We start from the raw sequence: 26,574 nt of genomic DNA, 5'->3' as shown, positions 1-26,574 counted from the left end.
GCATCGCTCTCTGCATGCGTGACTGTATCATTAACTCTTGTTCTGAATCCAAGGAGGAGCTAGATAATTGATCTCCTTCTGAGCTGTCTGCCAGACTCCCCTCCTCCCTGTCACTCATGTCTTCTTGGTCAGAGGAGCCTTCATCAGCAGATTCCAGGGGGGGGGGCAAAGCAGGCCTGCAGCATGTGGATGTCTCCCCCACATCCACAGTCCTTGGGGCAGGAGCTGGGCCAGAGCTAACCACAACAGGCCCTTGCCAACTTCAAGGAGTTAGAGGACAATTTTCATTCTCTATCCTAATGTAATTGTTTCTAGTAACACAATCATCACTTACTGAAATCCTCAGACTAATCATAAGTGGGAGAAGGCAGGAAATACAGTACGTGGGTAGTGCAGCTTATGCAAAAAGTCTGTTCAAGACTAAAAGACCCTTTTATCTGCTAAATGCCAGATGATGGTCTTGTGTAAGTTGCATTTGGCTGAGAGCCTTCCCGCTACCTTTTGCTGCTTTATATTGAGCTGCTAGCTCAGAGTTTCTCTTCTGATCGCCTTGTTCTCTTTCAGAAATGACTCTGCTAACATCCCAGCCAACATCCCTGGAGTCAACACCTCCCGCAGCCACCACCCCAAACCCAGAACAGAGAATGCTGGAGAAGAGAGCAAAAGTCATTGCGGAACTATTGCAGACGGAACAGGATTATATTCGGGATCTTGAAATGTGTGTCCAGAAGGTCTTGGTGCCATTACAGGAGGCACAGGTGAGAATATACTGTGTAGCTTTTCACCAGAAACAGAACATAATTGAATCATACTGAGCCATTGAGTATATACAGTTAGAGCACTGGGTAGCATTTTTGGAGATAATACAATAAATTAAACCCTCCCTTTCTTTCTTTCTTTCCTTCCTTCCTTCCTTTTTTCCTTCCTTCCTTCCTTCCTTTTTTCCTTCCTTCCTTCCTTCCTTTTTTTCTTCCTTCCTTCCTTCCTTCTTTCTTTCTTTCTTTCTTCCTTTTTTCCTTCCTTTCTTCCCTCCTTCCTTCCTTTTTTCCTTCCTTCCTTTTTTTCTTCCTTCCTTCCTTCCTTCCTTCTTTCTTTCTTCCTTTTTTCCTTCCTTCCTTTCTTCCCTCCTTCCTTCCTTTTTTCCTTCCTTCCTTCCTTCCTTTTTTCTTTCTTTCCTTCTTTCCTTCTTTCCTTCCTTCCTTCCTTCCTCCCTCCCTCCCTCCTTCCCTCCCTTCCTTCCTTCTGTCATATCTACCATATTTGCCTGTCTCGTGGATGTGGACTACACAATGTACAATAGAAAACAAGTCGTAAAAAGACAACAAACATTAAAAACGTTAATCAAAGCTTTTTATGTAATCTTGAACCAGATCACTTGCAGATTTCAGGAAGAAACGAGAGGTATCAGCGTGCTAACTTCAGCTGATTGTATTAATGTATTTGTGTAATTTTGTGGAGAAGCATTGATCCTGACAGTGGTACTTTCTCTGGAATTTCCAAAGGAAATACAGTATTTGCTCCAGCGTTGAGAGGGCCATTTTCAGCTCTTCTTAGTATCCATGCCAGCAGTGATGATACTAGTCTGTGTACTAATAGGGTGTTGTTCTTGGTGCCCAAACAGTACTTATTATTGTTTTATAGCAATGCTTTATGTTCATGGGGAAAAGGTCACAAGATGAATGTCCCTATGAAAACAGAGTGCCCCAGAACAAATTGACCTTTGCTTCCTCCTAGATGCCACATGTAGATTGTGAACTGCTGTTTGGGAACATCTGTGGGGTAATTGTTTTCTCAAAGAAGTTGTTGAGCTCCCTGGAAGCCGCCGATGCTGTTGGTATGTGTTTTACCTACTTGTACTTGTGAGAGCAGTGTTTGGTGATAGCCATTCCATGGTAACCGAGTCCCATGCACCTCAGCCGGCCACATGACCACAGAAATGTCTTTGGACAACGCTGGCTCCTTCAGCTAAGAAACAGAGATGAGGGCCGCCCTCTAGTGTCCGGTACGACTGAACAGAGGAAACCTTTATCTTTACTTATGGGATATCTGAGCACTAAGCTGGAAGGGAGGAGAATGATTAGAGGAGGCAAAGATAGGTTGTGCTTAGGGGATGTGTAAACCAGACAACCTCAGCCTTGAATACACCAGATGTGCAGTCTTCAATTACCAGAATATGCAGCTGCAAAAGGCTACTGGGGTTTTTTGGTTTTTTTAATATAAAGTTTTATTTACAAGGATATACTGTATACAGTAAATACATTGAGGTACAGACAGCAATATAGAAACAAAAATTGTGTATCAAATTTTAGGCAATATACATTTAACCATAGACAAAAGACAAAACAGAATAAAACAAAACAAACATAAATGGGAAAACAAACAAACAAAAAGGACCAAAAAAAAAGAAAAGAAAAAAGGGCGGGCGAGTATATGGTAGATCTGTATTGAAAATATGAACTAAAAATATTCTTAATAGCTCATTACAATATAGCTAATATTCTAAATTATACATAAGTAAATGGAGTGTTGCATATAGCAAAGCCAAGAGATTTTGAGTAAATCATTTTAGTTTTTAACCTATATCTTTATCTCATTCATCCGTTAAAAAAGAAGAGTTTTTGACACCAGATATATATCTATATATCTATATACTTGGGATTTTTAATGTTTAATGGGCAAGTTGTTCTTTTTTTCTAGCCAGCGATAAAAGGGATCCCAGCAATTGTTAAATGGGGACTCGTCATTGTTTCTAATTTCCAAGGTTAATTTAGTCATTTCTGCGCAGTATTTGATTTTTTCTATTATTAAATCATCATGGGGTATTTCTTCGTTTTTCCACCATTGAGCAAATACTAATCTAGCTGCTGTGGTGATATGGATAATTAAGTTTACTTGACTTTTAAGGACCTTCTGCCTAAGAATACCTAAAAGAAAGAATTCTGGTGTTATGTCTAATTTAAAATTTAAGATTTCGCAAAAGGCTACTGTTAAGAGTTCTGGAATTCATGCTTACACCTCAGGATGGCCCCTATATTGAAGAAGGATGATCCAGACTGCTGATATCAGCACAGTTTTGCTAATTCTAATTCATTGAGGTGTTTTTTCTCCCCCCCCAAAAAAAATTATATTTATTTTATATAGTATTCTGAATTGGAGAGATTACTATGTTTTTTTTTAATGTCAGTCCATTAATTTGAATGGAAGCTCGATTAGAGAGCAAATAATAGATACAGAACTTGTCTCTTTTTATAAGGAACCGAGTGTGAACTGGATAATTTGAGAAAATAAATCAAGTTAGAACAATTTGTTACAGTTATTCAAGTTTCAGATGAGTTGTATTTTGTCATGTCCAAGATAAGGAGGGGAAAGCAGCACATTTTCTGATTAAAACCAACCACACCTGGAGTCCCATGTTGATTCTGGAGGCCTACAGCTAAAGAAGATGTTTAGATCAGTGTTTTTCAACCAGTGTGCCGCGGCACACTAGTGTGCCATGAGACATGGTCAGGTGTGCCGCGAAGCTCAGCTTCCAAGACCAGAAGCTGAGCTTCTTTCTTCACGCCTTCCATCTTCGCGGCAGTTGAGCTTTGGGGTCCAGTGGGAAGGCGCCGGCAGCAGCGGCACCGGGCAGTAGATGGAGGGGGCAGGTGCGAATGGGAGCTCCAGGGCCGAGGCACCGACAGCGACGGCTGGATGTGTTGCTGGACACCATTGATGCTGGCCTGCTCGCAGTCGACCGCTCTGCTGCCACCCCGCGGCTACTGCCCGCTGCTGCTGTTGCCGGCATGGTGTACGAGAGAGAAAGAGAGAGATAGCAAGAGAAACAGAAAAAGAGTGAGAGAAAGAAAGAGAGACAGAGAAAGAAATTAAGAGAGACAGAGAGAGAGCAAGAGAGAGAGAAAGAAAGCAAAAGAGACAAAGAGAGAGAGAGAGAAAGCAAGAGAGACAAAGAGAGAAAGAACGCAAGAGAGAGAGAAAGATAAAAAAAGCAAGAGAGAGAGAGAATGAGAGGGGGAAGGAGGGAGAGAGAAAGACATAGAGGGAGGGAGAGTGAAAGAAAGCAAAAAAGAGAGGAAGGAAGGGAGAAAGAAAGAGGGACAGAGAGAGAGAGAAAGAAAGAGGAAGGAAAAGAGAGAAAGAGGGAGGGAGAGAGAAATAGAGCGAAAGGGAGGAAGAGAGAGATATAGATTTTTTTTGTCCCAACTTTTTTTACCCCCCTCCCCCTGCTCAATGTGCCCCAGGATTTTGTAAATGTAAAAAATGTTCTGCAGCTCAAAAAAGGTTGAAAATCACTGGTTTAGATCATATTAATAGTGCTCTTCATTGAATTTTGGGGTTGTTTCCTACCATATCTATACAAATCTAATAAATTATTATTAATTATTATTATTATTATTATTATCAAGAAATAAAAAGATTGCCTTTTTGAATTTTTCTTTCAGAGATATCAGCATTAATATTTACTAATAAAAGTCACCAAAATTCTTAAAATATGATTTCATACAGTACAGCAGGGACACTAATAATAGAAAACGAGGCCATTGGGAATACATTTTTCTTTTTGGAAATAAAATATTAAGGAAATACTAAAACAATGCTTCTTAACATTTTTGTAGAAATTGTTCACAAATCTATGTAGCCTGAAATATATTTTACAACTGAGATTTTGTGTGATGAAGAATTCCATACACAGATCTTTTTTGTAACCGGAACAATCTCAAAACAAACCAAGTTGCATTTTAAATATTTATTTGTTAAATTTGCATGTTATCCAGTATCCAAAGTGACTGAGTGACTTACGTTGCCATAAAATAATAAATATACAAACTTTACAATTAACAATGAAAAAGACTACAATCAATTGTCACAAGGTTCATAACGTTTCACAATTTTCTGAATTACTGGATTTATATTGAGCTGATATTTATATTGGCTTGCAGTATATATTGCAGTATTTTATTTTATTATTATTCAAAGCAAATCATTGTTTTATCACTGAATTTAATGCTTGATGCTTTTTATATGTTGTTATATATATATAATTTCAAATTCAGCAAAAATATGTGACACATACAGAATATAGTTTGTCGGCTATTAATAAATTAACTGCCTTGGAAATGGCCCTGGGTTGGGCTGAGAGGCAAAAAAGGAGCTGTGATGTTCCTTCAATATACCAGGGTGATTCGACACAAAAAACATGTAACCCTTCCCTGGTACAGAGCTGAAAGGATTGGATACTGTAGTCTAGAGGTTAATTCTCTGCCTTACAAGGCAAAGGTTGCAGGTTCAAGTTCCAGTGAGGGTATGACTAGCTGATGAGGTCAAAATAAGGCGAAATAGATCTATCCTAGTCTCCCTTAATTTTCAAATTCAGCAAAAACATGAGACTTATAATATAATATAATATAATATAATATAATATAATATAATAATATAATAATATAATAATATAATATAATATAATATAATATAATATAATATAATAATATGTCACATGTTTTTTTGCTGAATTTGAAAATTAAGGGAGACTAGGATAGATCTATTTCGGCCTTATTTTGGCCTCATCAGCTAGCCATACCCACTGGGACTTGAACCTGCAACCTTTGTCTTGTAAGGCAGAGAATTATCCTCTAGGCTATAGTATCCAGTCCCTTCAGCTCTGCACCAGGGAATGGTCTTGGCATATTCAGGTTTCTTCCCATGTAGGATTTGGAAATTTCTGGCGACGTTTCGACGAGGTCCCACTCGTCATCTTCAGGCTGGTGTTTCTGTCCTTGTTCTAGGGCGAACCTAGAACAAGGACAGAAACACCAGCCTGAAGATGACAAGTGGGACCTCGTCGAAACGTCACCAGAAATTTCCAAATCCTACACAGAAAGAAACCCGAATATGCCAAGACCATCATACCTGTACCCGTGAAAATCTACGAAAACAAATATATATATATATATGTATATGTATATATTTATAAAATAAATAACTTAGTTCTTCAATCTGAGCAATATGATACTGCCTGTGTGCTACCACATTAACAATTTATTTCCGTTCCTAAGGACCAGTCTTTCTGGAGCTGCGGGCTGAGCTGGAGGCTGTGTATAAGGTCTTTTGCCAGAATCACGATGAAGCTATTGCTCTTTTGGAGGCCTATGAAAAGGATGAAAGGGTGCAGAAGCTTCTGCTGGAATCTCTGGAGATCCTCAGGTAAAAGGCAACATGGACTTCTAAGCTGCTTAGACCAGTGATTTTAAATCTTTTTTGAGCCGCGGCACATTTTATACATTTAGGAAACCCTGGGGCACATTGAGTGGGGCGGGAGGTGGGGGGCTAAAAAAAAGTTTGGACAAAAAAATTCTCTCTCTTCCTCCCTTTCACTCTATTTCTCTCTCCCTCTTTCTCTTCCTTCCTCTCTTTTTTGCTCTCTTTCTCTCTCCCTCCCCACCTCCCTCTATGTCTTTCTCTCTCCTTCCCTCCCTCTCTTTCTCTCTCTCTCTTGCTTTCTTTTTCTCTCTTTCTCTCTCTCTCTTTCTTTCTTTCTCTTGTTCTCTTTCTCTCTCTCTTGCTTTCTCTCTCTCGTTCTCTTTCTCTCTCGCTCGTTCGCTCTTTCTCTCTCTTGCTTTCTCTCTCTCTCTTGCTTTCTTTCTCTCTCTGAGCTTCGCGGCACACCTGACCATGTCTCACGGCACACTAGTGTGCCATGGCACACTGGTTGAAAAACACTGGCTTAGACAACTGCTGATTTGTGCTTGTGTGGTATTTGAGACACTGCCTGAGGTGTATCCCTTATGCTAGCATAATTGTGACCTTATGAATTAAAATAGAAGGGGATGCATACAGTGGTTGCTTGCCATGTCCATCTGCTGATTTCACTGCAATTAAGTAGCTGCAAGGCAATAAAATAAAAACACGCTCATCATCTACTCTTTCTTGTATGTTTTTCTTCCTGCTGTGGGACTGCCAGGAGTCTGTACACTGGATGGTAAGCATCTTTATGTACTATTGACTTGCTTGTTTAGGTGTTTTAAACAGCAGGAAAGGACTTGGAAATATAATGGGGGATGAGCCATTTGTAGGGGACAACTGCAGAAATAATTTGCACAGTCGGGATTCAAAGAAACAGCCACGTTAGCCTGCTTAGACTGAGGACAGTGAGATAGGATTGGGAGTGGCAAGGTGAATAGCGTAGATATTGAGCAGGCGCAGCTAGTCAGCAAGTGAGCATTGTTAATATTAGCTAGAGAAGGATGCATGTAAAGATTTGTGGAATTCAGTACTGGATCACTGGTGTCATGTTGTTTAGCTGTGAAGAGCTGGGGTTTCTGGCAAGAAAATGGCAAAAATATATCAAATAACAGAATTTTTTTAAAAAAACACATTCAAATATGTCAAGTTTTGATTGATTTGAACACATCCAAACATTATGATGCCAAAAAGTCAAGTGTTTCCATTTTTTTGTCCACCCCCTGTAGATGTAGAATTAGATGCAATAGTTTAGGACAGTGATGGTGACTGTTTCTGAGCTTCCGGTCGGGCCGTTGGGTCCATTTTTCACCATCCACAGGTATCAGAGGCTTTTCCGAAGCCTGGGGAAGGCAAAAATGACCTCCCCCCACCCTCTGTAAGGCCGAAAATCAGCTGGCCAGTGCACACATATGCACTGGAGCTGACATAAGCTAACACCTCACGTGGCTTTGCCTGCCCTTTGTAGCACACTCGCCATAGGTTCACCATCACAGGTTTAGGATATGGAGAAGTCAGTTTTGAAGGTGAGATGCATGTCACATGTTTTTTTGCTGAATTTGAAAATTAAGGGAGACTAGGATAGATCTATTTCGGCCTTATTTTGGCCTCATCAGCTAGCCATACCCACTGGGACTTGAACCTGCAACTTTTGCCTTGTAAGGCAGAGAATTATCCTCTAGGCTACAGTATCCAATCCCTTCAGCACTGCACCAGGGAAGGGTTACATATTGTTGTGTCGAATCGCCCTGGTTGAAGGAACATTACAGCTCCTTATTTGCCTCTCGGCCCAACCCAGGGCCATTTCCAAGGCAGTTAATTTTATTGATAGCCGACAATTCTATCTGTATGTGTCACATGTTGTTTTTTTTTGGCTGAATTTGAAAATTAAGGGAGACTAGGATAGATCTATTTCGGCCTATTTCGGCCTTATCAGTCCCCACTGGTACTTGAACCTGAAACCTTTGCCTTGTAAGGCAGAGAATTATCCTCTAGGTTACGGTATCCAGTCCCTTCATATATATATATTAACTGTTAATTCTCTGCCTTACAAGGCAGAAGCTGCCATATCGAATCCCAGTAAGGGTGTGGCTAGCTGATGAGGCCAGAACAAGGCCGAAATGGTACCATCCTAGTCTCCCTTAATTTTAAAATTTCAGCTAAAAACATTTGATACATACAGAATATAGTTGTCGGCTATGAATAAAAATTAACTGCCTTCAAATGGTCCTGGGTTGGGCCTAGAAGCAAAAAGGAGCTGTGACGTTCCTTCAATATACCAGGGTGATCCGACATAAAAAAAAAACCATATAGCCCCCTCCCTGGTACAGAGCTGAGGTATTAGGTCTGGTGGCTCAGCTGTTAATTCTCTGCCTTACAAGGCAGAAGCTGCCAGATCGAATCCCAGTGGTTTTCAAAAAATATTAATGAGAAAAATCATTTGCGGATCTTCGCTGGTTCGCGGGTTTTTGAGGAAGTCGATCGGCAGATTTAAACCGCCTGCCGAACTCGATCAGCAGGTTTTTCAAAAAAAATATATCTAAAATTGTAAATACTGTATTTAAATACTGTATCTAAAATAAATACTGTGTGGGAAGAGTTTATAAACACTTAAAACAATGAAAACTTACCAAACAATTACAATATAAATACTTAAATAAGTACTATCAGTCGATAAATTCCCCATCGCGGATTTCACCTATCGCGGCCGGGTCTGGAACGTAACACCAGCGATAGGTGAGGGACTACTGTATTTATTGCTAGTTCTCGTCTGAGATGCCATACACCAAATAAATGCTACAATGCAGCACTTTTAGCAGTCGAGTCCAGATGTCACTTGATTCTGAGTGCTCCTTTGCGTTTTGACCCTGCCAGGGGTTGCACCAACTACATTGACCTGGGCTCCTTCCTGATCAAGCCTGTTCAGCGTGTGATGCGCTACCCGTTGCTCCTGATGGAACTCCTGGGGGCTACTCCCGAGTCGCATCCTGATCGGGCCCCTTTGGCAGCTGCTGTCTTAGCTGTCAAGGAGATCAATGGGAACCTCAACGAGTACAAGCGCCGGAAAGATCTAGGTGAGCTGCAGGGAAACCAACACAGGAGTAATATATACGGTCAATGTAGATAAGTGGGAAGGGGCTGCATGATGTTGCATTTGAAGATTGCCTGTACCGGGTAGATTGCTGGGGAGGAGGGGGTTGTTTTCTTCACAACACTTTATTCACCTGCTTGGTGAATTTTATTTCTTCATTAGACCAGAGGTAGGCAAACTTGGCTCTTCTATGACTTGTGGACTTCAACTCCCAGAATTCCTGACCCAGTCATGCTGGCTTGGGAATTCTGGGAGTTGAGGTCCATGTGTCGTAGAGGAGCCAACTTTACCTACCCCTGCACTAGACAATAGAGCCGGAGTAGCACAGCAGGTAGAGTGCTGTACTGCAGGCCACTGAAGCTGACTGTAGATCTGTAGGTCAGCGGTTCAAATCTCATCACCGGCTCAAGGTTGACTCAGCCTTCCATCCTTCCGAGGTGGGTAAAATGAGGACCCGGATTGTGGGGGCAATATGCTGGCTCTGTTAAAAAGTGCTATTGCTAACATGTTGTAAGCCGCCCTGAGTCTAAGGAGAAGGGCGGCATAAAAATCAAACAAACAAACAAACAAATAAATAAATACACTTCTTAGCCAGTAGAGAACTGTAGTCTCTGAGTTCTGTTTTTAGTAGATATGAAGTATAAACCAAGTTGGGAAGATTGGATTCATCTGAAAGTTGTGTGAATTGAAGTCCATACATCTACAACCTGGGTTGGGGAAAATCTATTTCTGTGGGTGTTGGGAATTTTAAAAAATCCATTAAACGTTAATATAACTGTGCTGGGCTCACTAGCCTTGATGGTGTTCTTCTGGTTTAAAAGTAACACTTGTGTGGCATTAGAATGAGATAGTGAGGATGGGATCTGTAACAAAAGAGGCAGGAAAGCACAGTTCTAAGTTCAGCTAACAATTTTCAAATACAGTAGTACCTCTAGATACGAGCTGCTCTACATGCGAGTATTTCAAGATACGAGCCAGGAGGGGAGAGACATTTCTGTTCAACTCCCGAGCTCAAATTCGGGATATGAGCCAAGCGTCCACTAGGTGGCGCAAGAATCCTTGCTTTTGGTTATCTCTGAGGGGAAAAACAAAGTCTAAAGCAATTTGTTCCAGATACCAGTTTGCTCGAGATACAAGCTCCCTTCTGGAACGAATTATGCTCGTATCTAGGGATACTACTAGGGCTAAATCTGTCTTCTTTTCAGTGTTGAAGTACAGGAAGACTGATGACGATAGCCTGATTGAGAAGATCTCCAAACTTAATTTCCACTCTATAATCAAGAAATCCAACCGGGTCAGCAGTCACCTGAAACATCTCACAGGTTTTGCTCCCCAGGTGAATAAGAGTTGTTTCTGCTCACGTGCTTAAATGGTTATTATAAGGATTTAGCACCAAGGGAAGCTTCAGAGGGTTCACCCAGCCTCTCTCCCTCCCCTTCCACCCTCTCTCTGGCAGCTCAAAGATGAGGCTTTTGAGGAGACTGAAAAGAATTTCAGGATGCAGCAGCGTCTGATTAAATCTTTTATCCGGGATCTTTCCCTTTACCTTCAACACGTCCGGGTAAATAAGTTTTGCGTATCTATGCGTCTGTGTAAACGGGGAGGGGTACCTTGAGGAAGATTGTGATATCAGTCATCTAATAAGGCGGAGGAGTGTCAAAGGAATAGATTGGATGACTTCCCCATGGCTAGGCTTGTATAATGCCAGGCCCACCACAATTCAAGACTATGTCTGCTTCTAGAGCTGGTTGGTATAAGGCAGTGATGGCGAACCTATGGCATGGGTGCCACAGGTAGCACGCGGAGCCATATCTGCTGGCAAGTGAGCCATTACCCTACCTTAGTTCCAATGTGCATGTGTGTACTGGCCAGCTGGTTTTCGGCTCTCCCGGAGGCTCCGGGAGGGCATTTTTGGCTTCCGGAGAGTCTCCAAGGGGATTGAAGAGGGCACTTTTTGCCTCTAGAGCCTGAGGAGGGCGAAAAACAGGCCGACTGGGCCCACCAGAGTTTGGGAAACGGGCTCTTTCAGGCCTCCACAGGGCCTCTGGTGGGGGGGTGGAGGCCATTTTGCCATCTCCAGGCATTGATTATGGGTGTGGGCACTCGCGCATGCACAATAGCACACACACACACACACACAGAAGCTTTCGGCACCCGAGGGAAAAAAGGTTCGCCATCACTGGTATAAGAGCATACTTCAAGCCAACTTATGCTTATGAGGTTGTTGGGGGTTTTTGGCCTGCAGGAATCAGCCAGTGTTAAAGTGACAGCAGCCTTGAGTATGTGGGAGTTGTGCATGGAGAAGGGCAGTGCCGAGTTGGAGCAGTTCCAGAAGATTCATGGTTTCATCAGTGATCAGCTGTTCTCCGATTTCGTGAGTGAGACCTTTATTCCTTTCTTCCATACGAAAGCCTAGGTAAAATATCTACTACCAGAAATCTTGGGGAGACAACTCTGTTTAGAAGAGATTAAAGATCCTTTCACTAAGCAGTAGATCTAACTGGCTTTTATTTATTAATTGGATTTGTATGCCGCCCCTCTCCAAGGACTCAGGGCAGCTCACAACAAAACAATAAATAATATACATGTTCTGTCGGGCTCTCTAGTAGACTTCACCCAAAAATTCACAGGTACAAATTTCAGACACACACACGTTTGAAAATTCAAAACAATGTTCTTTATAATGAAAATTCACTTAAACCAAGCCCTCTTTTTGTATAGCAAAGAGCACTTGTCTCCAAACAAACTGGTAATTTGTACAAGTCCCTTATCAGTTCTGTGATACATAGTTTGCAGCTGTGAGGCAATTCACAGTCCTTCTTCTTTCACAAAGTGAAAGACACTTTGCTCTGGTTTAGTTTCAAAGCAGGGGGAAAATCAGCACACAAAGATCAAAGTCAGCAAAGCAGTCACAAAACACAACGATCAGAGAATCCTCCACAATGGCCAAACCCACAGGTTGCTCTTTATAGCAGCCTCACTAATTACCACAGCCCCACCCAACCACAGGTGGCCTCATTTTCTTTGATAATAATCTCTCAGTTGTTGTTGGCTATGCATCGCTCTCTGCATGCGTGGCTGTACCATTAACTCTTGTTCTGAATCCGAGGAGGAGCTAGATAATTGATCTCCTTCTGAGCTGTCTGCCACACTCTCCTCATTGTCACTCATGTCTTCTTGGTCAGAGGAGCCTTCATCATCAGATTCCACCAGGGGCAAAACAGGCCTGCAGCATGTGGATGTCTCCCCCACATCCACAGTTCTTGGGGCAGGAGCTGGGCCAGAGCTAACCACAACAATACATATCTAAAAAAATCCAATTAATATAGCTAAAAAACTTAAAAAACTCTAATAACATTTAAAACCATTCATTCCCATTCACACAGCAAGACATACTATACTCGTCGGCCATGGAGCTAGGGTCTAATGGCCCGAAGCCTGGTGGCACAGATAGGTCTTTAAATTTTTACAGAAGGCGAGGAGGGTGGTGGCAGTGCGAATCTCTGGAGGTAGCTGATTCCAGAGGGCCGGGGCCCCCACAGAGAAGGCTCTCCCCTTAGGTTCCGCCAAATGACATTGTCTAGTTGACGGGACTCAGAGAAGGCCAACTCTGTGGAACCTAACCAGTCGCTGCGAGTCCCAGTTATTATTTGACTATAATAAAGTGTTGTCTAAGCATCCTTCTCAGCCTGCTGCTTCCTCCCACATATTTTTGACAAGTGATCCCCTTTCTCCAGTTTACTGGTCATTTTGGCTAGGATTGATGAAAGTTATAATCTAAATCAAGAGCAGTGTTTTCCAACCTTGGCAACTTGAAGATATTTGGACTTCAACTCCCAGAATTCCCCAGCCAGCAAATGCTGGCTGGGGAATTCTGGGAGTTGAAGTCCAGATATCTTCAAGTTGCCAAGGTTGGGAAACACTGATCAAGAGGACATTAAATGATTACTACTACTGCTGCTACCTTTACCACCATCACTACAGGAACAGAATTCCAGAATTCCTAAAAATATTGAAATATTCTTGAAAAAAACACGAAAGCTTTAAAACACTATCGACAGCAGATGGCGTGTAGTTTGCTGGACAAATAATGCTATAGAAATGGAGAGGAGAAAATATTTGGTGGTTTTAAAATTTCTGGCTAATGCAGGAGATCTTACATTATGAGCCACAGTGGCGCAGTTGTAAGAGTGCAGTACTGCAGGCTACTTCTGTCTGCTGGCTTTAATTTGTTAGTTCAAATTGTGTAATTTGTTAGTTCAAATCTCACCAGGCTCAAGGTTGACTCCACCTTCCATCCTTCCGAGGTGGTTAAATGAAGACTCAGATTGTTGGGGGCAATATGCTGACTTTGTAAACTGCTGAGAGAGGGCTGTAAATCACTGTGAAGCAGTATACAAGTCTAAGTGCTATTGCTATTGAGTCTACGGAGAAGGGCGGCATACAAATCTAATTAATAATAATAATAATAATTATTATTATTATTATTATTATTATTATTATTATTAAAGATAGATAGAAAGAAAAAGATTAGATAGCCATTTGTTCGCTGCTCAAATGGGATTCAATTAGAAGTCTAGTTCTAGGAAGGAACCAAGACAGGATTGATTCCTTCCAATCCTATCATTTTGTACTGTACTGTATTTTGCATTAAAACATATACGGCAAACCAATAAAACCTATTTGGTCATAATCAGAGATGGGCTGCGAAGGTGGAACAATGACATGTACTTGTCCCCATGGCTCTGAGTGCTAGTGGAGTCCAGCGCAATTCTGCTACTGCACCTGGGCAGGGAGCGAAGTCGCACACGGACATGCAGGGGCGCCACTGCGTGACTGCACGTGACTTCGCTCCCTGCCCAGGTGCAGTAGCAGAATTGCGCTGGACTCCACTAGCAATCAGAGCCACGGGGCGAGCGCATGTCTCCGTTCCCCCTTAGTAGCCCATCTCTGGTCATAATGATAGTATAAACGAAAGGGCTTGGTTTTGTTAATGGAAAAATTCTTCTTTTTCAATTTCTACTGAATCCAGTAGTGGGGTAGTGATTTCTGACAGTCTCAAAATGGGTGAACAGTGCAGTCAGGCGGTAGGGAAAGCAAGTAGGATGCTTGGCTGCATACCTAGGGATATAACAAGCAGGAAGAGGGAGATTGTGATCCCGCTACATAGAGCGCTGGTGAGACCACATTTGGAATACTATGTTCAGTTCTGGAGACCTCACCTACAAAAAGATATTGACAAAATTGAACGAGTCCAAAGACGGGCTACAAGAATGATGGAAGGTCTTAAGCATAAAACGTATCAGGAAAGACTTAATTAACTCAATCTGTATAGTCTGAAGGACAGAAGGAAAAGGTGGGACATGATCGAAACATTTAAATATGTCAAAGGGTTAAATAAGGTTCAGGAGGGAAGTGTTTTTAATAGGAAAGTGAACACAAGAACAAGGGGGCACAATCTGAAGTTAGTTGGGGGAAAGATCAGAAGCAACGTGAGAAAATATTATTTTACTGAAAGAGTAGTAGATCCTTGGAACAAACCTCCAGCAGACGTGGTTGGTAAATCCACAGTAACTGAATTTAAACATGCCTGGGATAAACATATATCCATCCTAAGATAAAATATAGGAAATAGTATAAGGGCAGACTAGATGGACCATGAGGTCTTTTTCTGCCGTCAGTCTTCTATGTTTCTTTGTTTCTATCCGAGTAATTTGGCAGAGCGGGAAAAGCCGCAGTGCGATACATAGGTCTGATTGTTTGCTCTCTGCAGAAGAAGCGCACGGAGCGCCTGGTGATCTCCCCTCTGAATCAGCTGCTGAACATGTTTGCTGGGCCTCACAAACTGGTGCAGAAACGCTTTGATAAACTCCTGGATTTCCACACGTGCACCGAGCGGGCCGAGAGGTTGAAGGACAAGCGGGCCTTGGAAGAGTTGCAGTCAGCACGCAACAATTACGAGGCTTTGAACACCCAGCTGCTGGACGAACTGCCCAAGTTTCAGTGCTGCGCCAAGGAGCTTTTCACCAGCTGCCTGCGCAGCTATGCCGAAGCCCACTGTGACTTTGTCCGCCTAGCCCTGCAGGAACTGCAGCCTTTGCTCTCAGTAAGTACGGAAGCTGCGAGTGGCTGGCTGGTGCTTTCCATGAGAATGGAAGGAAAGAGCAGGGCCTTTCCCGGTTTTCTTCCCCATCTTTTTCATTTTTATTTTTAAATAAACTTTATTGATTTTCTTAAAATTGACGAACATACAAACACACATTTAACATAAAATTGGGGTTGCAGATACCCCGCTTGTTCAAGAAGTCAAATTGCATTACAGAAAAAAGAATACATTATTAATATGTTAAGTCAACCTAATACTTTAAGTGAAAAGAAGATCTTTTATGTTACCTTATTATGAAAATAAAACCCCATAAACTTCATATCTAAGCAAAGTACAAACACAAAAATTAAATCCTAACCATACTACTATTGTGCATTTTTAATTCTTCTTTTTGTCTATCCATGTATACACTTTATTCCAAATCACATAAAATTCAGATTCTTCTTGGTCATTTAACCGTCTTGTCATCATATCCATTTCAGCAAAGTCTAATATTTTCTTAATAACCTCTTCCTCTTTGGGAATATCTTCCCCCTTCCAATTTTGCGCATATACTATCCTGGCCGCTGTCGTTATATGAATAACTAGATGTAAAATATCTTTCTTATATTTCTGTTTGTTTATACCTCGTATGTAAAATTCCGGAGTTTTTTCTATCTCTTGCTTTATTATTTCTTTCATTATTCTTTCTATCATTTTCCCATATGTCTTAACTTTGCTACAGCTCCACCATTGATGATAATATGAATCTATTTCTTTTTTACACTTCCAGCACAATGGGGACATATTAGGGAACATTTTTGCAATTCTACTTGGTGGAAGATGCCACCTATAAAACATCTTAATTTGATTTTCCTTTAGCGATACCGACGTTGTCATTTTCCAATTAAAAGTCAAGACTCTTTCCCATGTGTCTAGATCAATTTCTCTGCCAATATTTCTACACCAGCTTATCATGTTGTCCTTTAAGGTTAAGTCTATATTTTTATGACCGATCATATATTTATATGCTTTCCCAATTAGTTTAGTCTGGTTTATATTCTTTTTCATTTTTAAGGCGTGTTTTCACTGAGCATACAAATGAAATGTTCCTTGGATGAGATCCATGGTAGAATTATTAATACTGATGATCTCTCCACTAACATGGAAGTGAGGAACACTAATCCTCACTGTTTTGGAACCATTGAATTGTCATCATGATTACTATAAATCCCGGGTAGGTAGCAGCCAGTGGGCAGGTGCTCCATCCTCGTAGGAAATTCTGGGAGGCACACACAGCTGCACAGCTGCGACATGTGCCTCCACACAAGATCTGACTCTAGCACACACTCAGCAAGAGAAATCTTGTGTGAGGACGCTTGTGCGCTGGAGATTTCAGTGATTTTCTCTGATTTTTTGCTTCTGCGCATGCATTCAGTGGCAAAAATGTGAATGCGCAGGTGCCAAATCCTGCAACGACGGGTGTGTGCACCCCTGCCAGAAATGCACACACCCGCGATTGCCTTGGAGGGGGCACCAAAGATGAGCAGCCCTTCACTGCTCTGAATATAGCGGGTTATTATTGAGCAGAATGTAGCTAAAATTGTCCTTTTTCTGACACGCGTCTAACATCCCTTTCCTCTATCTCAGCTGTTGCAAGTGGTTGGCCGGGAAGGGAATCTTATTGCCATCTTCCAGGAAGAGCATAGTAGAGTCCTCCAGCAACTGCAGGTCTTCACCTTCTTTCCAGAGAGCATTGCTACCACCAAAAAGCCCTTTGAAAGAAAAAGCCTAGAGCGCCAGTCAGTGCGGAAACAACCCCTTCTGGGCATGGTGAGTTCTATGGGAGTAACAAGAGGTGGAAGGCTGCCTTCTGGAGGTGGAAGTATAACATTAATGTCAGCATGGTCACAGTGAAAGAGTACTTGGGGGCTTAATGTATTCTTCCTGAGTTTGAAAAGAGTAAACAGAGAATCTGTGGAATTCATTGCCATCAGCTAATTCATTGCCTTGATAATAGTCACCAAGGAAGAAGGTTTGAAAAGAGGGTTGGATAATTTCAGGGAGATTCAGGCTATCGGTGGTTACTAATCACTGGCTGTACATTACTTTTTGAATCATAAGTAATATAATTTAAAAGCCTGTTGTTGGAAGTTCTGTCATCCTAGCCCTTCAACCAGGTTTGTGAGCTTCTAAAATGTGATGCTTCAATTGGATTACTGGACTACACGAAGCTCTTTGACTGATCTAATATGGTACTCACCAGTGAGGGGTTCTAAATACCATAGCTACCGGTTCTGATATGTGTGCGTGACGCTTCTGTGCATGCGCAGAAGCATCCAGCATCAGATGGGCGGAGCCTCCTGCTGCCGCCATGACCGGTAGCAACCCACCGCTGGTATTCACTGTTTTAAAGATGAGTCTGAGAGAAGAAACATAGATGCCTGGGTTATTCCCTCCCCCTTCATGGAGTTGTTGTTCCTCTTCTAGCCCAGTTACATGCTACAGTCAGATGACCTGCGAGCAGCCCTCCTGGCCCGCTACCCTCCCGAGAAGCTGTTTCAGGCTGAGCGTAACTTCAATGCAGCTCAAGAGCTGGACGTGTCATTATTGGAGGGGGATCTTGTGGGGGTTCTCAAGAAAAAGGATCCCATGGGCAGTCAGAACCGTTGGCTCATTGACAATGGAGGTGAGTGGACATGCTTCTGAACCTCAGCCCTAGGCCCTGTCCCCAACTTCACGATGCTTAGCATTAAGTGATTATTTTCTTCCTTGTCCCATCCCTACAGTGACCAAGGGCTTTGTGTACAGCTCCTTTCTGAAACCTTACAATCCACGCTGTAGCCACTCAGATGTCTCCCTGGCCAGTCATTCCTCTGGTGAATCTGAGCTCAGCGGTTCTTCCTCCTCCCAAGGAATCAGTACACCAAACAACATTTTGGCCATCACACCTGTCAACAGCCCGCAAAAGCCTCCACAGGACTCTGGCCTCCCAGGCAACCTGATTAATTCTGTTCAGACACTCTCAGAGCTGGATGCTGTTTGCCAGCTCCAGATGGGTCCCATTGTGGAATCTGCACAGCCATCCCGCAATCCTCCATCATCTCGGCGACACAGTAATCCAGACGCACGAAATGGGCACCAAGTCCGGTACAAGGCAAGGCCAACCCCATCAATGGACAACCTAAGGCTGAAGAGCAGCGAGTGCATCGGAAATCAGGTGAGTGGGACAGAAGCACATGCTCGTTGCTTTTAAGGGCCTGATTCATATACAGTGGTACCTCGGTTTTCGAACGCTTCTCAGTTCGAACAAATCGGTATTCGACCAGGAAATTCAAGAAACTTCTGCCCTGAAATCCGAACAAATATTTGGAACTCGAACACTCGAGAGAGCTGAAGACAGAAGCCGGCAAACTACAGAGAGAGAGAGAGAGAGACAGGGACAGAAGCGGGCGAGCGAGAGAGCTGAAGATAGAAGCCAGCAAGCTACAGAGAGAGAGAGAGCGGGGGACAGAAGCGGGCAAGCGAGAGAACCGAAGCCGGAAGCCGGCAAGCTACAGAGAGAGAGAAAGAGAGAGAGGACACGGGGACAGAAGCAGGCAAGCTAGAGGGAGAGACAACTGAGGAGGGGAATTTATCTTAAATTGTTTCGGTTCTCAACCAAATCGGTTCTCGACCACACTTTCAGAACGAATTGTGGTTGAGAACCGAGGTACCGCTGTATTTAAATTTTCATTTCATCATAGCTTACCAAAAGCCGAAATTGATTGGACTCGTACATTGGACAAAGCCAAAATGAGTCAAACCAAATTCTGCTTTACGGTTTGAATAAAACCAATATAAAAACCAGTTAGTCAATTTAGAATTGATATAACTAACACCTTAGTAATGCAGTATTTTGGATGACTAGGAAGAATTTAACATAGCCGAACACTTTGCTGAAAGAAATGCAAATTTATGTAGATCTGCTCTGGAAACAGCTTTCCTACTTATCAGAGGGAAAAAAACCCCAAAGTATTGTGTAGCACAGTGATGGCAAACCTATGGCACGGGTGCCACAGGTGGCACGCAGAGCCATATCTGCTGGCACACAAGCCGTTGCCCTAACTCAGCTCCAACATGCATGTTTTTGCCGGCCAGCTGATTTTTGGCTTGCACAGAGGCTCTGGGAGGACATTTTTGGCTTCCAGAGAGCCTCCGGGGAGATGGGGGAGGGCGTTTTTACCTTCTCCTGGCTCTAGGGAATTCAATTCAATTTATTATTAGATTTGTATGCCGCCCCTCTCCAAAGACTTGGGGCAGGAAGCCTTTGGACTCTGGGGAGGGTGAAACACAAGCCTACTGGGACCACCAGAAATTGGGAAACAGTCTGTTTATGGCCTCAAGAGGGCCTCCGGGGGGTAGGGGAAGCTCCCCAGGCATTGAATTATGAGTGTGGGCACTCGCACATGCACGATAGCGTGCACACACACTCTTTTGGCACCTAAGGAAAAAAGGTTCGCCATCACTGGTGTAGCAAAATAAAAAGAACAATTTGGGAGGTCGACGGTGGTTTTTGGTTGGTCCAAGGTGAAGATGGCAATTGGTTTTGCCCTGTGTTTTTTCTCACCTCCTTCTATATTTTTTGCTTTCAGGTCTATTATGCCCTTTATACCTTTAAAGGCCGCAATTCAAATGAACTGAGTGTAACAGCCAATCAAAGACTAAAGATTCTACAATTTGAAGACATCACTGGCAACCAGGAATGGTGGCTGGCAGAGGCACATGGGAAACGGGGCTACGTACCATCCAGTTACATTCGCAAGACCGAGTACACGTGAGATGCTGGAGTTGGAGATGTCACAAACTGGTGCCTTTATAACTACCGTGCAAGGGCATCCCTCTTGCATCCACGCCATTCCTCTGAAAGTTTGGATTTTAGTATATTTATGTAGGAAGTTGAAACCTGGTTTCCATCGAAGTTGGATGCAGTGCCCTTACTGTGCAGCCTGAGTCAGCCGCCTTCCTCTTAGCAGTGCTGTGGGGAGCTCATATTTCCCATTGAGGTAGACAGTCAGTCCACTAACTGGGTTGTAAACGGGCTGGAAATGATGCAGCCAAGAGAGCGAAATGACTATTGGTGCAAAAACATGAGAAGGGAGCCAGTTCAGATAAGAGGAGGACTCAGGATTGTTGGGGGCAATATGCCAACTCTGTAAACTGCTTACGAGAGGATTGTAAAGCGCTGTGAAATGGTATATAAGTCTTAAGTGCTATGGCTATAAGTCCAGTATTTCAGAAGAGTCACCAAAGGAGTATTAGGTATATTTGCAGCCTTGAATTATTTGTAAAAATAATAAAGGCAAGATATAAAGAAACGAACAAATAAAATCGCCTTTTAAGACCCAATCTTGCTGGTGTCCTCCAGCAGCTGGTGCTCAAAGGTGTAGCTGAACCTACTAATAGTTATGGCAAATAGCTGTTGGTATTTCTGCCCCACGTGAAACCACGTATCTCCAGCCCTGTAAGGAGTGAGCCTAACAGAAAGACGGGTTCAGAGAAGTTGCTGAGAGTTACCCCCAAGAAGCAGGTATTCCATGTGCCCTTTCCCTGTCTCAGTATTAGTTAACATTGTTTGCTGTTGGGCAAAATGATACTTTGGTTCAACTTTTAGACAGGGTGGGTGCTCATCTTGCATGCTGCAGTCTTTTGTCCCTGACTCAAGTCAGAGCTGGAGGGGCAGCGTTCATGCTTTGGGGGGGGGGGGGGACAGCAGAATGTAAACGCTGCGTTTTGCTTCCTGAGTAACTTGCTTGAGTTGCTGTTGTGTAAATAAAATACATTTCTCAAATTACTTGTATTTATTTTGAACAGGAACAATGTTCTTTCTCCTAGGGTACAAGTTTATTTTTCATACTCAGGAAATCTTAACTAGAGGCTATTGAGAATTATTATATATACTGCCCAGAGTTTCCTTTGGGAGGAGATGGGTGGCTCTATAAATTTGATAAATAATTATAAAAGGTTAGAAACATAGAAACATAGAAGATTGACGGCAGAAAAAGACTTCATGGTCCATCTAGTCTCCCCTTATACTATTTCCTGTATTTTATCTTACAATGGATATATGTTTATCCCAGGCATGTTTAAATTCAGTTACTGTGGATTTACCAACCACGTCTGCTGGAAGTTTGTTCCAAGGATCTACTACTCTTTCAGTGAAATAATATTTTCTCACGTTGCTTTTGCTTTTGGTTACCTTTTAAAGTCGTGATTAATTAGTAAAAGTTTATATCAAAAACTAAATAAGAGAGGTTTATCTTACAGAGACTCTAAGCATTTTGATAAGTCCAAAATACATCTGGAATTTTTTTCATGATCTTTTTAATAAAGACCAAAAGGTTGAAAAATGATCTGCTAGTAGCCTGCTTCACTACGCTCTCTCTCAAACACACACTGTTGGCTTGCATCTCTAGATACAAGCATACAGGACAATAACTCAGCCTATGTTGAAGATACAGTGGTACCTCATGATACATACTTAATTGGTTCCAGAAGGAGGTTCATAAGGTGAAAAGTTCGTAAGATGAAACAATGTTTCCCATAGGAATCAATGTAAAAGCAAATAATGCGTGCAAATCCTTCAGGAAAATCCCAAACTTTAGAAGGGAGTCGAACAGAGGGCAGGGAGGAGCAGCTAAAGGGGGCGGGTGGAAGAAGCAAGGCTAGGCTAAAGGGTGAGTGGGAAGGAAGAAAGGCAAGGGGGGCGCCCCTCCCTTTTCTTTCTTCAAAAGACACCCTTTCAGTGCCTGTGCAAGCACGCTGTTCTCTGCAAAGTCTTTCCTCCTCCAAGCCGCCCCTCCTTTTTCTTTCTTCAAAAGACACTCTTTCAGTGCCTGCAAGCACGCTGTTCTCCTAGTTTTTTAAATGCAGTCTTTCCCCCTCCAAGCTGCCCCTCCCTTTTCTTTCTTCAAAAAAGGGGGGGGAAAGAAACCCCTTCATCCCAGCATCAGCAGCTTGGGTTCGTAAGGTGAAAATAGTTTGGAAGAAGAGGCAAAAAAATCTTAAACACCGGGTTTGTATCTTGAAAAGTTCGTTAGAAGAGGCGTTCGTAAGATGAGGTACCACTGTACTTAGATTGGGGAAGAGTGCCTCTAGGAAGAATAATATAAAAGCCAACCTTAAAAAAACTATATGCAACATACATGCAAGAAGGGTATGAAATCTGGATTGCTCAGAATTATTTCCCACATTTTATCCCTTGATTTCACGTAGTAATCATTTTAGCATGATGCCTAACCTCAAGTTCTTTCCACAGAAACAAACACATCCTGATGCTGACCCATAAAATAATAAAGCTGCCTTTCAGTCTCGGGTGATGCTCTGTAAACTATTGTGCTTTAAGTGACACTAGCATCGCTGGTAACATTTTTCATTCAGTTCCAGTGGAAGGTCAAGGGAAATTGCAATGCCGTGGAAGGTTGCTGGTGATTTTTCTGCCTTGAGTTCCCCTTCCTCTATAGTGCAGTGTCCTGGCTTCTCGTTATGCCGGCTTCCCTGGTCATCGCTGCAAAGATGCCTTGCTGTTGGAGCAGCTCTTCGGGGCTGTCAAATTCTACAATCTTTCCTTCCTGAAGTACCATCACCCTAGAAGAGAAAGAGCAATGGGAATTGGGGAACGTTTTAATTTATTTATTTATTAGATTTGTATGCCGCCCCTCTCCAAAGACTCGGGGCGGCTAACAACAATGAAAAGACAATGAAAACAAATCTAATATTAAAAATAATCTAAAAAACCCCAATTTAAAGAACCACTCATACATACAAGCATACCATGTATAAATTCTATAAGCCTAGGGGGGAGTGAAATTTCAATTCCCCCATGCCTGACGACAGAGGTGGGTTTTAAGGAGCTTGCGAAAAGCAAGGAGGGTGGGGGCAACTCTGATATCTGGGGGGAGATGGTTCCAGAGGGTCGGGGCCGCCACAGAGAAGGCTCTTCTCCTGGGTCCCACCAAACAACATTGCTTAGTCGACGGGACCCGGAGAAGGCCAACTCTGTGGGACCTAACCGGTCGCTGGGATTCGTGCGGCAGAAGGCGGTCCCGGAGATATTCTGGTCCAATGCCATGAAGGGCTTTATAGGTCATAACCAACACTTTGAATTGTGACCGGAAATTAATCGGCAACCAATGCAGACTGCGGAGTGTTGGTGTAACATGGGCATAGCTGGGGAAGCCCATGATTGCTCTCGCAGCTGCATTCTGCACGATCTGAAGTTTCCGAACACTTTTCAAAGGTAGCCCCATGTAGAGAGCGTTACAGTAGTCGAACCTCGAGGTGATGAGGGCATGAGTGACTGTGAGCAGTGAGTCCTGGTCCAGATAGGGCCGCAACTGGTGCACCAGACGAACCTGGGCAAACGCCCCCCTCGCCATAGCTGAAAGATGTTTCTCTAATGTGAGCTGTGGATCGAGGAAGATGCCCAAGTTGCGGACCCTCTCAGGGGGTCAATAATTCCCCCCCCCAGGTTTATGGACGGACAGATGGAATTGTCCCTGGGAGGCAAAACCCACAGCCACTCCATCTTATCCGGGTTGAGTTTGAGTCGGTTGACACCCATCCGGACCCCAACAGCCTCCAGGCACCGGCACATCACTTCCACTGCTTCGTTGACTGGACATGGAGTGGAGATGTATAACTGGGTATCATCTGCATACTGATGATACCTCACCCCATGCCCTTGGATGATCTCACTCAATGCAGGCAGTCCTCAAGTTACAGTAGTTCATTTAGTGAACGGCATGGAAAAAAGGGACTTATAAGCACTATTCACACTTATGACCATTGCAGCATCTCCATGATTACAAGATTTATATTTGGATGCTTGACAACTGACTCTGCCTTTATGATGGTTGCAGTGTCCCTGGATCGTGTGATTCCCTTTTGTGAACCAATTAGCAAACTCAATGGGGAAACAAGATTTGCTTAACAACCCTGTTACTAATTCAACAACTGCAGCGGTTCAGTTTACAAATGTGGTGAGAAAAGTTATAAAATGGGACAATAACTTAACAAATTTCTCACATAGCAACATACATTTTGGGCTCAACTGTGACATTCGTTGAGGACTACCTGTACTTATATGCATCACCTACTATCATATAATTTTGAAAGGGTGAACAGAGGAAAGGAGTTGATGAGAAGCGTTTCAGCAAGAAAGTATAGATTTAGGAATCAAAATGATAAAAGGGAAACCAAATTAAAAGTGCAACAAGACTTAGAGTGTTTTCTAACCCTCTAATTCAGAGATCCCCAAACTTTTTACACAGGGGGCCAGTTCACTGTCCCTCAGACTGTTGGAGGGCCGGAGTATAAAAAAAACCTATGAACAAATCCCTATGCACACTGCACATACCTTATCTTAAAGTAAAAAACAAAATGGGAACGTACTATTTAGAGGGGGGGGAAGAAGTCTGAAATTCATATATGTTTATGTTTTGTTTTTAATTTTCTTTTGTTAACATCTGATTGTAGGTTTTCTTGGCTTATAGAAAAATGTATAAAGAAAGAAGGAAGCACTTTGGCATAATGGTTAATAAGTTAGAAATATAATTGGTGGTGTACTTTTTTGAGGAGGGAATTTAATTAAAAGAAAATGAATGTAACTGGATGACAAAATTAGAAAAAAAACATTTGCAACTTTTTTGATGATTGATATTAGTTATTAACAAAATACTGCATTTTATTCATAGCAAATTAGATGTGCTCCTGTCACTCACCCGCGGGCGGGATAAATGGCCTCAGTGGGCCGCATGTGGCCCACGGGCCATAGTTTGGGGACCGCTGCTTCTAACTGCTCTTGCTTATGATCTCAGCAAGAGTCTGGAGATATTCTTTTTATTATTGTTATTATTATTTATTTATTAGATTTGTATGCTGCCCCTCTCCGCAGACTCGGGGCAGCTCACAGCAGTGATAAAACAATATACACTAACAAATCTAATATTAAGAGACTAAAATAACAATTTAACATTAAAAGCCTAAAAAAACCCATTATTTAAAAAGCATACACACAAACATACCATACATAAAACTACATAGGCAAGGGGAGATCTCTCAGTTCCCCCATGCCTGACGGCAGAGGTGGGTTTTAAGAAGTTTACGAAAGGCAAGGAGGGTGGGGGCAATCCTAATCTCTGGGGGGAGCTGGTTCCAGAGGGTTGGGGCCGCCACAGAGAAGGCTCTTCCCCTGGGTCCCGCCAGCCGACATTGTTTAGTCGACGGGACCCGGAGAAGGCCAACTCTGTGGGACCTGACCGGCCGCTGGGATAATTTGGCTTGTATGCCGCTGAATCCTTAGGACTCAGGGTGTCTCACAACAATAAAATGTTTATGGTGAAAACAGCAACAGCACAAGAGTTTATTCTCCAAAATATTGTGTTGGACTTTCTTTCACTAGATGCCAGTCCCCGGATTATTCTTTATTTTATATTGGCAGCAGGAAGGAAAGAAAGAAAGAAAGGGATGCCTCTGGAAAGCCAGCCTATTACCCTGCTAATGATGTTATCCTGCAAGCGGTTCAGAGAGGCATACTAGCTGGAACAGTTCTGCAGTTAGCATGACCGGATTACCAGTGATAGCTTTATCTTCTAAGAGTTTGTCTAATCCACTTTTAGACTTACTTGATGGCCGTTGTTACATCTGGTGGTAGAAAAGTGCCTAGCTCAATTAATTTAAGTTTTAATCCTCCGCCATTCCATTTCTTTAGATGGGTCTAGTTATTGAGAACCATTAGTATCCGTTTGGTACAGAATTGTACGAAGTCACATGGCCTACACATTTCCTAGTGTCTTTTCAGGGGTCTTAAGCTGACCATTCTCTTCCTGCTTTGCGTTTTTCAGTTTCTGTTTACAATAGGAAGAGTCATTTCTATAGCTGATTTATATTTCATCATACGAGTACTGCCTTGCATTCAAGATCTAACTCATTGATTTATAAGGTCAGTACCAATTAGCAATACCAAACATTGATTTATGTGGCAAAGTGGAAGGCAGAGGCTCAATGGCTCTGCCAAAATGTTGAACCCTGAAATCTTCTGTGCCGTCTTTATTGCTGTGTAAAATGGATTTAGGTTTTCTAATGCTGCTTTTGTAGCAGCTTACCATCTTGCCATGAATGC

The 26,574-nt window shown here is 42.6% G+C and overlaps 2 protein-coding genes across 4 annotated transcripts in view; one reads left to right on the top strand and one right to left on the bottom strand.

Moving 5' to 3' along the window:
- The window catches only part of DNMBP (dynamin binding protein), a 96,034-nt gene extending 74,791 nt beyond the window's left edge, over window positions 1–21,243 (top strand). The window contains exons 5-17 of the mRNA XM_070752993.1: window positions 565–758; window positions 1,735–1,834; window positions 6,054–6,201; window positions 6,959–6,976; window positions 9,112–9,311; window positions 10,534–10,664; window positions 10,785–10,889; window positions 11,574–11,702; window positions 15,102–15,434; window positions 17,064–17,246; window positions 17,904–18,102; window positions 18,203–18,633; window positions 20,048–21,243. Of these exons, the coding sequence (XP_070609094.1) occupies window positions 565–758; window positions 1,735–1,834; window positions 6,054–6,201; window positions 6,959–6,976; window positions 9,112–9,311; window positions 10,534–10,664; window positions 10,785–10,889; window positions 11,574–11,702; window positions 15,102–15,434; window positions 17,064–17,246; window positions 17,904–18,102; window positions 18,203–18,633; window positions 20,048–20,233 (2,357 nt within the window). The 3' untranslated portion in view covers window positions 20,234–21,243. The remainder of the gene's footprint in view (window positions 1–564; window positions 759–1,734; window positions 1,835–6,053; window positions 6,202–6,958; window positions 6,977–9,111; window positions 9,312–10,533; window positions 10,665–10,784; window positions 10,890–11,573; window positions 11,703–15,101; window positions 15,435–17,063; window positions 17,247–17,903; window positions 18,103–18,202; window positions 18,634–20,047) is intronic.
- The window catches only part of ABCC2 (ATP binding cassette subfamily C member 2), a 64,962-nt gene continuing 59,622 nt past the window's right edge, over window positions 21,235–26,574 (bottom strand). For all 3 annotated transcript variants that reach the window (XM_070752989.1, XM_070752991.1, XM_070752992.1), the window contains one exon: window positions 21,235–23,039. In XM_070752989.1, coding sequence (XP_070609090.1) covers window positions 22,910–23,039 — 130 coding nt within the window. In that variant the 3' untranslated portion in view covers window positions 21,235–22,909. The remainder of the gene's footprint in view (window positions 23,040–26,574) is intronic.

Source organism: Erythrolamprus reginae, chromosome 5 (genome assembly GCF_031021105.1).
Source record: "Erythrolamprus reginae isolate rEryReg1 chromosome 5, rEryReg1.hap1, whole genome shotgun sequence".
In the NCBI taxonomy this organism is placed as follows: Eukaryota; Metazoa; Chordata; class Lepidosauria; order Squamata; family Dipsadidae; genus Erythrolamprus; species Erythrolamprus reginae.
This window is presented reverse-complemented; position numbering and strand designations above follow the sequence as displayed.